This window comes from Daphnia pulex, chromosome 6, assembly GCF_021134715.1.
Source record: "Daphnia pulex isolate KAP4 chromosome 6, ASM2113471v1".
Taxonomy (NCBI): Eukaryota; Metazoa; Arthropoda; class Branchiopoda; order Diplostraca; family Daphniidae; genus Daphnia; species Daphnia pulex.
The window spans coordinates 5,084,677-5,100,312 of record NC_060022.1 but is presented as its reverse complement, the minus strand read 5'-3'; the positions used below and the strand labels follow the sequence as shown (position 1 = coordinate 5,100,312).

General features: G+C 41.6%; 2 protein-coding genes across 3 annotated transcripts; both read left to right on the top strand.

Moving 5' to 3' along the window:
• Positions 1–7,150: 7,150 nt before the first annotated feature.
• On the top strand, positions 7,151–12,150 carry LOC124196047 (rap guanine nucleotide exchange factor 1-like). Of its 2 annotated transcripts, none has more exons than XM_046590835.1 (7): positions 7,151–8,013; positions 8,080–8,531; positions 8,612–8,790; positions 8,861–9,105; positions 9,169–9,530; positions 9,601–11,002; positions 11,071–12,150. In XM_046590835.1, the coding sequence occupies exons 1-7, from the start codon at positions 7,750–7,752 to the stop codon at positions 11,434–11,436; spliced, it is 3,270 nt and encodes a 1,089-aa protein (XP_046446791.1). In that variant the 5' UTR covers positions 7,151–7,749; the 3' UTR covers positions 11,437–12,150. The 2 variants fall into 2 exon arrangements, with proteins under 2 accessions (XP_046446791.1, XP_046446792.1); XM_046590836.1 differs by having other exon boundaries at positions 7,243–8,013; positions 8,864–9,105.
• A 119-nt stretch (positions 12,151–12,269) lies between these two features.
• LOC124196048 (1,4-alpha-glucan-branching enzyme-like) lies at positions 12,270–15,632 on the top strand. The gene is made up of 14 exons (XM_046590837.1): positions 12,270–12,609; positions 12,686–12,855; positions 12,923–13,038; positions 13,105–13,227; positions 13,289–13,433; positions 13,513–13,603; positions 13,665–13,874; positions 13,941–14,012; positions 14,076–14,247; positions 14,338–14,547; positions 14,612–14,783; positions 14,850–15,034; positions 15,099–15,347; positions 15,405–15,632. Exons 1-14 carry the CDS (start codon positions 12,482–12,484, stop codon positions 15,450–15,452), a joined length of 2,091 nt encoding a protein of 696 aa, XP_046446793.1. The 5' UTR covers positions 12,270–12,481; the 3' UTR covers positions 15,453–15,632.
• Positions 15,633–15,636: the final 4 nt, after the last annotated feature.

The window sequence follows — 15,636 nt, the reverse complement described above, 5'->3', positions numbered from 1 at the left end:
ACCCCAAACACTGTTGGCTTAAGGCCGGTGATAAACACGGGGGCAACTTTTGGTGAAGTTGCAAATTACTTCACCAATAACAATTCAAAACAAACGAGAATTCCGGCTATCGTAAAAAGCAACAATGAAAAAAATAAGGATAAATATCCAGTGAACAATCACGTCGGAAATGAGTAAAAATTAATTGTCGTTTTAACGTAAGCTACCAATAAAATTCTTTTAAATTTGGAAAAACAAAAATTAAAGATTGCGATAAAAAAGAGCAGAAACAGCAAAGCAGAAAAAGTGGTGAAAAAATTTTTTTTTAACATTTGTCACTGATCCACGCGGCTAAAGAGCGGAACCCTGGCTGAATAGATAACGTTGCCAAGCTAAATTTAAATTTTTTACTCAAAAGAACATTGACTCAACGCAGATGAATAAGACCAGGGCAACTTCAAAGTTGAAAATAACTTCACCAATAACTATTCATAACAAACGAGAATTACGCATATTGTAAAAAGCACCGATGTTAAACAGCATAAATATCAAGTGAAGAATCATGACGGAAATGTGTAAAAATTGATTAACATATACTTAACGTTTATCACCAATGAAGTTCTTTTAATTTGAAAAAAAAAAATTATAGCTTACGATATAAACAGAGCGGAAACCGCAAAGCAGAAACAGTCTTGCCAAGAAACAAAAAAAATGATTGCTCAAGAAGATTTGGGTAACTTACAAAATGAAGAAAAAGATGCAACCTTAAAAATTTTGGCAACTTCGGGCGCGGGCCCCCGAAGGGGGCCCGTGACCGAAGTTGCAAATCACGTACGACATAAGAAAATGACGATACAAGCAGCTCAAAAGCAAAAATCGCAAAGCAGATGCAAACTCAAATTTCCTTTTTACGTTCAACACTGATTGATCAAGGAAGGCCTTTTAAGAAAAAGTACGACTTTACACTAGGCCCACTGATGACCGGCCCTGGACGGGCTAAAATTTACTAGTAATTATAATAAATGGAATGGAAATTTTCCTTTTCAATTTGCTGCGCCCGATGTCTATCTATAACGGAATTTTGTGTTTTGCCGCAGAAATATATCGGGAGCAAGTGGCCATGAGAATTACACACATATTTTTTTCTTCTTCTCTTTATCCTACACACACACACACAGAATGTTTGATATTATTATTATTATTATTCGCTTTGCGCCAGCCGAGCGTGATGACATTTATTTCTTTAAAAAAAAAATGAAAAAAAAAATGTTTAAATTCAATACAATTGGCGGATGAAATGAAATATTTAAAACATTTTAGCTGGAGGGATGTGAACGTCGTGAGAGCCCATCTGTTGCCGCGTGTGTTTCGGACGCGGGCGTTTTTTTTTTCGAGTTCGTTCGTTCATTTCTCTGCTGCTGTCTGCTGCCGGTATAAGCCGGCAGACGGGCAGACATCACATAAGAGGCCACAAGTAATTGATGCTCATGCGCCTATGGCTTTATTTAGTCGTAATACTCGACCATCAGCAGCAGGGCAGGCAAGCAGCTTGTGATGGTATATAGGTACATACATATCATCATATGGAGAGAGGGTCGATGACTCTTATCGACGTCACAAATCCTCAACTTCCATCCGACAAAAATAGCCTTTCCGTCTCCCATATGTTTTACAAGAGATTGGCTATTGCCTCGTGTCGTCAACCAACCAGGAAACGGACAGACGTATACTACTATAGTGATGTGCGCGCCTATGGTCATTTAATAATTAGCCCCTCTCTATCCCCATGTTTATTTATACAGCAGACCGAATTGATCATGGGGAACATGTATATAAGAATACCCACATGTGTGTGATATTCCATCCTCTATGATTATCATTCCGTCAAAAGGAAATATCACGTATAATACACGGCGGGTATTATAAATGATCATTATTATTCGTCTGGATTATTGCGTGTATAGTAATATACTATCGTCGTTTCCGCGCGAAATTCAATTCTCCGTGCGAATGATGCGGCACACAAGACTCAATGTCTATACAGTTCACATGGAATAATAGAAAGAAGAAATGTTATCATTCGAAAGATAAAAGAAAAAAAATAGATCGGGAAATTGACGTTTCACGCTCAGTCGACCTCGTCACTTGCCGCGCGTTCAATCGAGCGCACCACAGAGAATAAAATACTTCAACGGTTTTTATTTTTTAATTTTTTGTTTCGGGGCAAAACTATATTGTTTGCATGTATATATAACCATCCGAGTGCGTCATTTATATATTATTCAAATTGCGGATCATTTTCGTAAAGGTAAAATGAATTTTTTTAGTTTTATTCGTCTAAAGAATTAAATATATATTACTACTCGTTTGTGTGTAGCTATGTTTCTTCTTCTTTTTTGAAATTGATAATTGAATGGAGAAATAAACTGATAAGATGGACGACATTGCGGTTACTGTGCGTAGCACTGTCGGCGGGAACCAGGAAGAGTGACGACGCTGCCTGGGCGGATTTAAGAAAAAAAGAGAATTTGTTCTTCTTTTATTTTTATTTTTACTTCCGTCTTTATATAACAGCTGGAGGGCTCTCCTTAGGAAATAAAAGACTATAGCTAGATATAAGCTCGTCGTCGCCTTTTCCCTTTTTTCTTCTTTTCTTGGCCAAAGTTCAACAACCGGCCGACTGCTGTCATGTTCAGCAACGTCGGGAAGCATCGCGACGCCCGAGAGAATTCCCCCTCCCCCCCCCCTCTTCATTTTTCCTTCGGGGGGGATGGGAACTTGCGCGTCGTGTACATATAGATACCCAAGTCCGTGATTCACGCTGCAGGAAACACGAATGCCTTTTGGCGCACATAGCACACAATATACAATAAGGCGAATATATAAGAGCGTCATGACGATAGTTGTTCCGCTCCACCACCGGATTTCCATCGCGCCCGTATCGTCATAATAATCAGATGCTGCTGCTGGATGAGGAATTCAGTCAGGAACAAGCTCGCTGCTCACGGTTCCGTGCTCAGACTCTTTTCTTTTCAGATTTATACCACCACCCCACCAAAAAACAAATCTTTATAATATGTACAATGCTATATTTTCGGTTGTCTATCATAGTAGACTGATTATATCCATCGTTTTGTTTAGTCTAAAGCTAAAAGATATTATAATAAGATGTAACGCGATTAAACGAACGACACGCCGGGAGTCAGAAAGTCTATCGGGAGGGGGGACGAGATCCCAAAAAACAAGTCGATGAAAAGGGAAAGGCCAATAACCTCAGTTGAACAAGTTCTAGAGAGCTGAACATCAGCGCGTCTATAGTCTCAGGTGTATCTAGCGTGAATTCTATATAGCCGCCAGTATATCTAGTTGCGTATCACCGACTTCTTGATATTATTACACCTGCTGTCGTCCTAGCTATGCGTTCTGTGTAGGCCTATTTCTCGGATTAGGATGGGTATGTATATATAATAGGTATAGCCAACGGGATAATGATGATGTATTTCAAACGTTGGGAAATAAAGTTCAAAAACCTTTGCAACGCATAAACGCTCATCGTGTTCAGTCAAACGTCCGGAGTCATCTCATCCAGCAGCGCATCAATAACTTTCTCATTCCGATTGTGCTGGATATTTGGACATTGACCGTTTGATTTATTATGAAAACTGAAATAATATGAAACTTTTTTCTAAACTATTTCAAACGTCCAGCCATCAGTAGCAATAATTTAAAGAATTGAATCAAACATATTTCAATGCTGTGCTGTGGTGGTAAAGAGACAAGTAGATCAAGTTCAAGAGCAACACAGCAGAGAACGAGAAATATTTCCCGGTGCGGAATATCTCATCCGCGTTCATTTCGCCTGACAATTCGTGCAGCACAAAAATACAAGAAAGAAAAGAAAAAGAACAACCGACCGCAACCGCAGTAGCAGCAACAAGGAATTCTATATAATATCATTTTCGATTTTCTTTATTTTTTGTGTGTGTGTGGTTTCTTCTCCTCCTAAAACAACAAGTGTACATACCTGCTGTTGCGCTTTTCCTTCCTTCCTTTTTCCTTGCACGGACCAAGAAGAACGGGACTAGCGTGAGTGACCGCAACAGCAGTAAAGTACGATGGTACTTCTTATTCTTCTTCTTCTTCTTCTTGTGCTCTTTGTCTTATTTTTTAAATTTTAACTCCGTTGCATTGTAGGGTATCCCGCGGGAACGGCCACCGCAAAATGATGTGACTGGCTAATGCTCCTATAGATATTGTGGGCCGGCACGTGAATCATTCCGCCCGTCCAGGAATAAATATATTATAGTACACACGACATCGAAAGAAATGGCAAGTAGACGGACGAACAATGTATATCTATCCCTTTTTCACGGTCATTAATCCCGCCGATAATAACTCTCTTTAGATGTCTACGTAATATCTTTTAAAAAACGGGATTAGCCATTTTTTGCTAAGAATAAATTGTTGGCCACATCAATTGGGAGGAGACAAAAAAACGCGTACGACCGTGTTAACCCGGTGCTATTTTCAGACACACGACCCCTTGTTTGAAAAATGTAGGTTAATACCGTCCTTGCAAATATAAATAAGGCCGCAAAAAAATTTACTTTCGGTGAATAGGTTCAAATAGATGGACAAAAAAAAAAAGGGTTTTCTTTCCAGTCGTATCTTTTTTTATGCGTATATGGTAGTTTAATCACCTCGCCAGCATCTCTCTATTCTATCGATTCGTTCCTTTTTTTTCTTTAATTTTGGTGATTGGCGGTCGCCAAAAAATCCGCCAGTCTCAGCCGCCCTTGGCTGAACTCATAAAACCTTTTTTGACGGAAAGAAAAAGTCGGTGGTCGAAGGCCAGAACTACCACCAGGGTCAAATTCTTTTTTTTTAATGTTTTATATTTATTTCAACCATACCACCACCAATTGGCCAAAAGATTGACAGCGCGGTTTTTTTATACAGGGGCCTAATAGTGTCCAGTAGCCGCTGCCATTTCTTTTTTTAAAAAAGTAGATAGGAGGGCGTTTGCTTTTTATTTTTTCAAAATGTACTACTACAATGTAGCGCAAAACTCGTTTTGTTTTCCCCAATTTTCCCTTCGTCCAACTACCGAAATGGATTTCGGTTCGAGATATGTATATATTTTTATGGCTGACGCGCCATATTTTTATATACAGGCGACAAACGTCGTAAAAAATACTAAAAGGGCGACAGAATTTTGAAAGAAAAAAGAAAAAAGCTGTTCGACTACTTGTTTTTTTTTGTGTGTGTCTTAAATTCGCGCGATTAAATGGCGTTTCAATTTCCTCTTTTTATATGCGTTCCTGTTGCTCCCGACCTCGAAAAAGGGCGACGACTGTGTAAAAACTGATGGACGCGTAGATGCAAACGCAGGTGAGTCCAGTGCGTCCAGTCAAGGAAATTCCTGTAAATCCTTTTTGTTTTTTTCTCGCGAAAGAATGGCGTGCACTAATGTCACGAAAACCTGTCGAATAATCACGCTCGCCGAATTTTATATAACGTGAATGGTTTTTGCGCCAGCTGCCACCTAGCGGTGGTGATTGACACCACTTGTAGGTTTTCCTTACAATTCGAAAAATCTTCCTACTCGAGATGTAGGAGCGCAGATAGTAGGTACATATGGAAGATTGAACCGATAAAAAAGTCGTCTAGAGGCACTCTGCAAAAATGACAGGGACGGTATTATACCTGACTGAAGCTGGTGGAAAAGAATTTTTGACCTACCAGTTGAGGGAAAACTGTAGTGAGCGCGATAGGCATCGCCCATGATTTTCCCCAAAGTTAAACGAGGTAGAAAGTTGATACCATGTCGATGACTCTGGACTGATAGTCCAACTGTAAAGGCACAGACCAGATGGCGTGGGACATGTTTGAGCCGTCCCCATATCGTTCCCATCAGTGACTCTCGGTTAACTTTGATTGATTTTAAAAGTCGATGGCTTTTTTTTTTGTCCAGGCAAACATTTTTATATATGCCTATATTGGAAAAATGAACATTTTTTCACCTGTATAGTCAATGACCAGGAAAAATCGGTGGAACAAATGCGACCCCGCAATCAATTTATTCTTCCAGCGTTGGGTGGGAGAATGATTGCGCCAGCAGCTACTGTTGTGAGGAAAAAGGAATTTTGTTTTCCTTTAGAAAAATATCATTTTTTCCCACTGTCTCATGATAGTCTCTTGTTATTATTTCATTTTGCATACAACAAGTTTTGATTATATTTCCTACGCCTTTTTGATTTTTGCCCTCGAGCTAAATCATTTCATCGGACGTCAATGAACTCTTTTTTTTCTGTGTGTATATATCCGATGGCAAAATTCCGTCCGTCTGTGGCGGGAAGAAGAAAAAGTTTGGTTTCGTTTTTCGTTTTTTTGTTTTTTTTATGTGTCGGGAGTTGCGCCTTCGCGGTTCCGCGGCCACTTCCGATCCGGGAGTCTCGCATCGTGTGTAGAATAACACAGCAATAACGTTTACCTGTGTGTGTGTGTGTGTATGTAAGCCAGCAGCTGATCACGCACACGTCGTACCGCAGCCCCGAAAAACCTTTGGTGGTTTGATCGATCGGGGCCGTTGCTCCGCGTGCGGTTTGCCCAGATTTCCCTCCCAACAACACGACGTATAGTGCAGAGCTCCATACAAAGTAGTGGCAGCGTGGTTGTATAATTGAAGATTTTTCTGTATAGACAAAATCCCGCCGTCGAATTGATTTCCAGTTAGATTTTGTCTATTATTTTTTTTCGAGATATAATACACCGAGTTCTGTATCTTGTTATTATTGAATTTGAAAGTCAAGTGGGCCTCGTTTATTCTTCAAGATGGACATGTACCGGGGGGAATGATATGCTAATCCAGGGGGGCAAGCAGCAGCAGCTGCATGTTTGCGTGCGTTTATAGACGAGAGTCGTCTATTTACACGGACTGTTGGATCGATGCGTGATTTGTCTGCTATTTGCCCCTAGAGGCTTCGTTATGGGAGCAGAAAAAAAAACAAGTTTTGGGTCGGGTGACGTCAGCTTTTCAAGTGGAATCATCGTCTTATCGAGAATATATTTTTATTTTGAAAATTTAGCCGTAAGATGAAGCCATATCGAGGCGGAGCCGCCCAGATTAGGGCAAGTGTTGGCGTCGCTGCTGCGCGTGTGTGTTTATATAAAAGTCAAAAGGAGGCGAATGACGCAAGAGATTACTTCGTCTTGCCCCACCAATACACAAAAATATTCTCCCATGAAACTGAAAGAATAGGAGACCATTTATGGCAACTCATGGTGGCATTATTTTTATTTGCGAAAGAAAAAGAAAAAAACCAATTCTTTTTATTTCTATTGATGGCAACGTTGCCAGAACCCAAGGGCAACACAGGGAAAACACACACCAGGCGAGTCTTTTTGCTCGGGTGGAGTTTCACGTCATGTTTTATTATACACCTACACTCAATTTTTTTATCTCATATCCTTGGTGAACGAAAGAAAAATACGCATTTCAAGCCTCCTGCGTTTTGTCTCGGCTGTGCTCAGTTGTTTGCCTCCTGGTTGAAGAGTTCTCTCAACGTCTTCCCTCTGTGTGACTCTGTGTGTGTTCTCTTTCTTACGCACATTCTACTACTTTACCGTTGTTCTGTATGGCACCTGCTGTACAGTTAAGTGTTCCAATTCCCACATTATGAGGTCGTTATCCCATCCGAGTCGAGGAAGGGTGTTTGGCGTCAGAACAAGCGCGTCTCGAGACGGAGGCGATCTATAGGATGAGCAGCCATGGATAAGGTGAAAAAGGGTAGGTTGGCCAAGAGGGCCAAGTCCTTCAAAGAGGACATCATCGATATACTCTCCAACCTTCGTTCACCCCCAAACACCAACCAAGTGACCGTCAAACCAAAGGCACTGCCAATCACTACCAGTGTGACCAACGGAAACGAGAAAGATCACAAGAAAGAATTGCTTTGTCTCATTGAAGACCTGCCTTCGTGCATCACCCTCAATCAGCACTTCACCAACGTAATCAACAAAAACATACTTCAGGTAAATTGAATTGCCACAGACATCACTCTTTTGAATTTATCGTTGAGTCCCTCATCTTTCTTTTAGGTGAGGTACGCCTTGAAGTTCTACGAAGATGTTGTGGTGAAAAATACTCTGGAATTGGTGGCCGGTTCTGCCTCTATTGTCTTGGAGAATGTTTTCAGTATTTTGACAGCATTGGGGAATGTCTCACCTCCATCGGGGGAGCACAGCTCTTCACTTATATCTGCCACAAATCTGGTGCACCAAGCACTTTCTCAACTCATTAGATGGTCAGACGACATTCTTCTTCAAACCACGACAAACGATGGCAGGTCAACGCCTACAATCACTGCCGAATCTTCACTGCAATCAGAAGTTAGGACGGTCGTTGATGGCCTCAAAATCGCCATCAACGATCTCGTCCAGGTCGTTATACACAAAGCGGCAAACAAGATACCTCCACCGTCAACTCCGCAGTGCGCCTCGCCAGCTTTATACGACGCATCTCCGCTGAGGCCACTCAGCGACAAGGATACGTATGTTGAATGACTTAACCGATCCGTTTTTGCATTGACAAATCTAACATGTGTGTTGTTTTTCTTTATTTTGATACTAGTGTTGATGGTTTGTTACCCGCGCCCAGCCTCAATCGCGTTTCAAAATCCTCAGACGGAAGTTTGTTAGAGGACGCACCCGGTAGTGTAGATTGGAGCTCAGATTCGTTGCCCGAGGAGCTGGATCAATCCCCGCCACCGAAACCACCTTTACCTCTTAAAGGCCTACTTAGTGATTTTGGTATAGATTTTTCGTTTGAAACAATTGGGGCAACCTCTGTTTAAACAAAAAAATCCGTTTTATTATTAAGTAGGCGAAATGGCCGCCTTGTCCATCCAGGATCCTCTAACTCCACCTCCGTTGCCGCCTAAAAAGAGATCTATAGGAGGCAGTTTATCGCCGATGGGCGGCTGGTCCATCAGTCCATTCAGTCCAGGCTGGGGGAATCCACCTGCGCTCCCAGATTTGGTACCCAGTCAACCCTGGTTGAACGAGAGCTTTGATTCGGTTATGCACAGCAACTCGCTTGTCATGCACGGAATGTTTGAACGTCAGGTAAATATCTCTGTTTACCAACTAAAAGACGGTGTGAATGAATCAACTAATCATTTATCATAGACTCAATCGGGATGGGATTCGTCTCAGGAGCGCCGTAGAGACGTAACGATGGCAGCAAGTTCCACCAGCGTTTTCTCTTCATCGTCGACATCTTCATACGCATCGTACAACACATCTCATCACCAATCGTCCTCATCCGCTTTCCAGTGTTCGACTTCTACAGCCACCACTTTAGCCTCGACGAAAATGTCATCCAGCGAGGATAACGTGAACGTTCTTGCCGTGCCGCCAGCCTTACCGGCCAAACGCCGCCAACGAGCCAACAGATTGCCATCTCAATACGATAACGTCGATCAGGCAGATTGCGGCACTTCACCGTGTTCGTCGTTAGCCGGTTTTATGGCCGTCAAACAGGAGGAAATGTAAATTCATTAGCCATTCGTGTCTTATCGCCATTTTGATGACTCTTGTTTTGTTTTTCCCGTGTTACAGAGAAGCGTTTCATTTCAGCGAAGAGAAGCGAGTTCAAACATCTTCAACGGGTGGCGCTACCAGTACGACGGTGCAAATGCACCGCGAGTACAGCAGCCACGTCGAGCAACTGGTGACGATTAATAGCAGTGGCAGCGGAAATGCTCCACCACTTCCGCCCAAAAAGCGACACGTCAAAGAATACATGGCAGCTGTGGGCAAGTATTCGCAACCCAGCGAAGTCGAGATTTTTAGAAAGTCGATGGAAGCTTATTATCAAAAGGCTGCGCAATGGCAAACTCACAGCGAGTGCGAATCATTTCCATCGCGGAGCAATAGCTATATGGCCACCCCGTCGCTTTTGCCGCCAGTACTGCCACCCAAAAAAGGCCGATCGTCCATCAGCTACAGCGCGGCGTTGGCCCTACCTGAAATCCCGACAACGACGCCCGAAGCCGACTCGCGACCCACAACTCCACCCCGCGTTATGGCCGCAATCAAAGGACCACCTCCCATCACCACTAATGAAGCAGACAAAATCGACCCTGAATCGGACAACGAAGATGGAATGGAACAGATTGACCTTAGCGCAGATCTCGTCCTCAAGCAGCCAGAAGACGAAGGCCCTGAAGTTCGAGGTGGCGGCCTCGATGCGCTCATCACGCACGCAGCTAAACTCAACAAGGACGACTACCTCTATCAGACGGCCTTCTTGACGACATACAGAACGTTCATCACACCATCCGAGTTGACTCGCAAACTCATTCACAGGTTCCATCACTTTCTGCGGTCGCCAGATGTCCACCTCCAGCGGGTTGGCCGCAGCGCTTTCTCTTTGCTGATTGGCGTGGTGGACGATCTGGCCCTGTCGGAATTGGAAGACAAATTGATGCGTCAAATCATCGACTTTCAAAGCCAACTCATCCGCAGCGGAGATTTAGTCCTGGCCAAGGCGCTCAGGAAAAAGTTCCTGGAAAAATGCACTGCCCGCCGATTAAGAATTAATGTCGCTCAAATTCCTCCGGTGCCAGCCAGCCTTGGTGTAACGACGCGACAGAGTCACCTTTTGGACTTTAAATCGAGCGAGTTGGCTGAACAAATGACTCTGTTGGATGCTGAATTGTTTTTGCGCATCGAAATTCCCGAGGTGCTTGTATGGGCGCAGGAGCAGAACGAAGAAAAGTCGCCGAATTTGACGTTGTTTACCGAGCACTTTAACAAAATGTCGTACTGGGCCCGTTCGAGGATATTGGAACAAGCAGAAGCCCGTGACCGGGAGCGATACGTCGTTAAATACATCAAGATCATGAAGCATTTGAGGCGACTGAACAATTTCAATTCGTATCTTGCCTTGCTCTCCGCACTCGATTCAGCGCCCGTGCGTCGATTGGAGTGGCAAAAATCCATCACTGACGGACTACAGGTAAATGACTGCATCGTAGCTCGTCATTCATTGTGACTTGAAATGCTCATTATTCTTATTTGATTCAGGAATATTGTGCGCTGATTGACAGTTCGTCTTCCTTCCGAGCTTACCGACAGGCATTGGCTGAAACGCAGCCCCCGTGTATCCCGTACATTGGCCTTATCCTGCAGGACCTGACCTTCGTACACATTGGCAATCCGGACACGTTAAGCGACAACCGGATTAATTTTGGCAAACGCTGGCAGCAGTTCCATATTATAGAGAATATGCGACGCTTTCAGAAATGTCACTATCAATTCAAACGCAACGATCGCATCGTCGCCTTTTTCAACGAGTTTAATGACTCTCTTTGCGAGGAGTCCATGTGGCAAATTTCCGAATCTATCAGGCCGAGAGGATCGAATAACAGTTCCTCCGCGGCCAAAAAATGAGAGAGAGAGAGAGACTGAAAAAACGAACCGACAGTCTTATTATTTCATCAGACAATTTGTTTTTACTCTACCGAAAATCACACTTATGTTACAAATACCCAGAAATGTTTTTAAATAAGGAAACGTCAGCTACAAAATATTTTATCGTCGTGTATGTTTTTAACATCCTAAACGAAGGGTCGTTATTGTTTTGTAAACCTGTTATTCATGGCGTATGTTTTAATCGTGTATTGTTGTTTTGTATCGTGTTAGTGTTTATTAGGAAACAGAAACCAGTCGTTACGGGCCATTTGAATCGTCCTTAAAGCAGTGAAACGTTTCTACTTGAATTATGGCAGAATGTACTGAATCATGTTATAACCGAATATAGCCTGATACGGGCAATGGTGTATGTGAATGTTCAAAATCGTTCATGGCGTGAAATGTATCGTGTACTTCAAATTCGAATCAAAAAGACGAAAAAAGAACGGACGTACACACACGGATGTTCTGCAGTGAAATTACTAAGACTTAATGATGATCGAATGTTGCATTTTTTCGTTGCGTTTGTTATTATTGGCGGTTGTCCCAAGCTGCTTTCAATCATTGTGACCCCTCAGCCCTCACCCCATCTCTACGCGTCAGTCTTGCTATTTTGTTCACTAGCCCGTTGTTGGTTTTCTAGAGCCTCACCTCTAAAAAATTGGATATTGGAATAAATATTATATAATCAAATGGCGTCTGGTTTACTTTGAAGTTAGAAATTACGATTATTACAAAAATTCTGGCAAAATTCGAATATCATATGACCTTGACTGTAATGCCGCCAAAAAATCTGACCGTGGATCAGCTGTTTTCTCTAGTCTCTTATTGGTTGTTTTTACAAGACACACGTGCATCGTTGATGCACTTTAGGCTTTGATTAATGTCCCTTGTGCATATATTATTAATACCTCTCCATTGAGCATTGGCAAAAAGCCAAAGACCTTCAGTTGATTCAGATCTTACTGACGAAACAGTCGATAGCAGTCGTGACTGTCATACGTTTCGTAAACACAGCAAGACAATGGAATCGAAAACCAAGGAAACAGAAGTGAATAAACAAGTCGACGAATGTGTTATTGTACCAGATATTGAAAAACTTTTGGAACGAGATTCTTACTTGAAACCCCACGAAGGAGAGATTCGGCGAAGGTAAGTTATTTTGACAGCAGCCAGTTAAAACACGTGATTAATTCCAACATTTGAATGTAATTTGTGTTTATTTTAGGTATGCTAGGTTTGAAAAGTTGAAGAAACAAATTTGCCAATGTGAAGGCGGTATTGATAAATTCACATCAGCTTATAAATCATTTGGCATACATATTGGTGAAGACAATAGTGTTTCATGCAAAGAATGGGCACCTGGAGCTCGTCAGTTGTATCTCTATGGAGATTTCAGTATGATCTGTTCTAAAAATTTTCTATTACAATTGACTAACATTTTTTAATGATTTTAATGCTGCAGATGGCTGGGAGAAAAAGAGAAATCCATATGAGAAACTTGACTTTGGAAAATGGCAGTTGCATTTACCTGCAAATCCGGATGGAACCTGCCCAATCAAACATGGTTCTAAAATAAAGGTAGTTCTACATCCGTTAATGATTGTTTTAAAATTATGGAGTAATTAAATAGTATATTCTTTTTAGGTAGTCGTTGAAACAGAAGATGGATCGTTGCTGGATAGATTGTCTCCATGGGCAGCTTATGTTGTTCAGCCCCCACCCAATGAAGGCTGTGCCTACCAACAAGTGGTTTGGAATCCACAACATGTAAAGAAAAGATCATTTCTTTTGTGCTGATATATTAATTAATTTAAAATATTTTTATTAGAAATATGAATTTAAGCATTCGCGCCCGAAACGACCGAATAGTCTTAGAATCTACGAGTGCCATGTAGGTATCGCCACCACGGAAGGAAAAGTTGGATCTTACAAGGAATTTAGAGAAAATGTCATCCCGCGCATAGTAAAACTTGGTATTGTAATGATTTGGGAATCAGGGAATGAATTTAAGCGCAAAGTGAATTGCATCCGCCTTATATCTGATAACCGTAGGTTACAACGCTCTTCAGCTAATGGCTATTATGGAGCATGCATATTATGGTAGCTTTGGATACCAAGTCACCAGCTTCTATGCAGCTTCAAGGTATTTAAAAAAAAAAGTGTTATTTAAAATAAGATTTAACATTTGAGGAATGAATTTTAAGTCGATTTGGGACCCCTGAAGAATTGAAGGAGTTGGTGGATGTAGCTCATTCTCATGGTCTCATCGTTCTTCTGGATGTCGTCCATTCTCACGCTTCCAAAAATGTTCTAGATGGTCTCAATCGATTTGATGGCACAGACTCTTGCTTTTTTCATGGAGGTGTGCGAGGTCAACATGCATTGTGGGATAGTCGACTTTTTGATTACCAAAAGTAAGAATCTATTTGTTATCGTTTGTTTCTTTAGTTTCGACCTAATATGTGATATTTCTTCTTTAGTTGGGAGGTACTACGCTTTTTGCTCTCTAATCTAAGGTGGTACATGGAAGAGTACCAGTTCGATGGATTCCGGTAAATGTGATTTACTGTTTAGTTGTTGTGCATGTAATAATGCCTTTTATTTGCCCTTTTTAGTTTTGACGGTGTCACATCTATGCTGTACCACTCACGTGGAATTGGCCAAGGATTTAGCGGAAACTATGAGGAATATTTTGGCTTAAATACAGACACCGATGCTGTGTGCTACTTAATGATGGCAAACAATATTTTGCATGAATTTTATCCGGATGTCATCACTATAGCTGAAGTATTATATCGTAAATTTTAAATTTTTTGCTATAGTTTGCTCTGAGATAATTTTTGAAAATGGTCCTAAAATAGTCCTTGTCAATTCTAGGATGTGTCTGGTATGCCAGCTTTGTGCAGACCAGTAAGTGAAGGCGGTGGAGGATTTGATTACCGTTTGGGAATGGCTATTCCAGATAAGTGGATCCAATTGTTAAAAGAATACAAAGATGAAGACTGGGACATTGGAAACCTAGTTCACACTTTGACTAACAGACGATGGATGGAGAAAACCATCGCGTACGCTGAATCGCACGATCAGGTCGATACAATTTTACTTAATTAAAATGTAGTTTTGTTAAAGGTTTATTTCAAAATATATATAGGCCTTGGTTGGTGATAAAACAATCGCTTTTTGGATGATGGATAAGGAAATGTACACAAACATGTCGGTATTATCACAATCGTCGCCAGTGATTGATCGCGGTATGGCTTTGCACAAAATGATCCGGCTCATTACACACGCTTTGGGCGGAGAAGGTTATCTCAATTTTATTGGTAAGTTTGTTTATCCATGGAATAAGGTTTTGTAAGAAAATTTATTTCAAAGTATTTCAAAATTAGGGAATGAGTTTGGCCATCCCGAATGGTTGGATTTCCCTCGCGTTGGCAACAACGAGTCGTTTCACTATGCTCGGAGACAATGGAATCTCGTTGATAATCCGTTACTCAAATATCATTTCCTGAACGATTTCGATGCTGCAATGAACCATTTAGAAGAACAATACGGATGGCTTCAAAAGGATCCGGTAACGGGAATAACTTTGATAGCAATACTTAACTTGAGTGATTTCAATTTCTTCATTTCTGCAGGCTTACGTGAGCACAAAGCACGAAGGAGACAAAGTCATCTCATTTGATCGAGCTGGTCTAGTGTTTGTCTTCAACTTTAATTCAACCAAAAGCTATACCGACTACCGTGTTGCCATACCAACCGCTGGGAAATATCGTATCGTGCTAGACTCGGATGACAAGAAGTTTGGCGGTCACGGACGATTGGACCATAATACTGATTTCTTCTCCCTTGAAGAACCTTTTGGAGGACATCCTAATTCATTGATGGTATACTATCCTCCGAGATTGTACAATGTCTTTAATTAGCAAACACTTTGTTTACAGGTGTACGCTCCATGTCGGACGTGCTTTGTCTTGGCCCGAATCGATTGAAGGGCTCTCCAAATAGCTCTACGCTCAACGAAGGGAAGCTACTAGTTAAAAATATTTCAGTGACTGGCTCGGAATGAGCTGATAGATGTCATATTTGCCACTTAGGATTGTAGGTCGATTTGTCTGTTATGGGCTTCGGATTTTTTAACGCATAATGAAATAGATTAAATAACAGCGATATTAA

Excerpts from the sequence above, each read along its gene's own strand:
- LOC124196047 (XM_046590835.1), top strand. The coding sequence starts at position 7,750 with ATGGATAAGGTGAAAAAGGGTAGGTTGGCCAAGAGGGCCAAGTCCTTC. Across the intron at positions 8,532-8,611 it reads CCACTCAGCGACAAGGATAC|TGTTGATGGTTTGTTACCCG; the intron begins GTATGTTGAATG and ends TTTTGATACTAG. Across the intron at positions 11,003-11,070 it reads CCATCACTGACGGACTACAG|GAATATTGTGCGCTGATTGA; the intron begins GTAAATGACTGC and ends TATTTGATTCAG.
- LOC124196048 (XM_046590837.1), top strand. The coding sequence starts at position 12,482 with ATGGAATCGAAAACCAAGGAAACAGAAGTGAATAAACAAGTCGACGAA. Across the intron at positions 12,610-12,685 it reads GAAGGAGAGATTCGGCGAAG|GTATGCTAGGTTTGAAAAGT; the intron begins GTAAGTTATTTT and ends TGTTTATTTTAG. Across the intron at positions 13,875-13,940 it reads CGACTTTTTGATTACCAAAA|TTGGGAGGTACTACGCTTTT; the intron begins GTAAGAATCTAT and ends TTTCTTCTTTAG.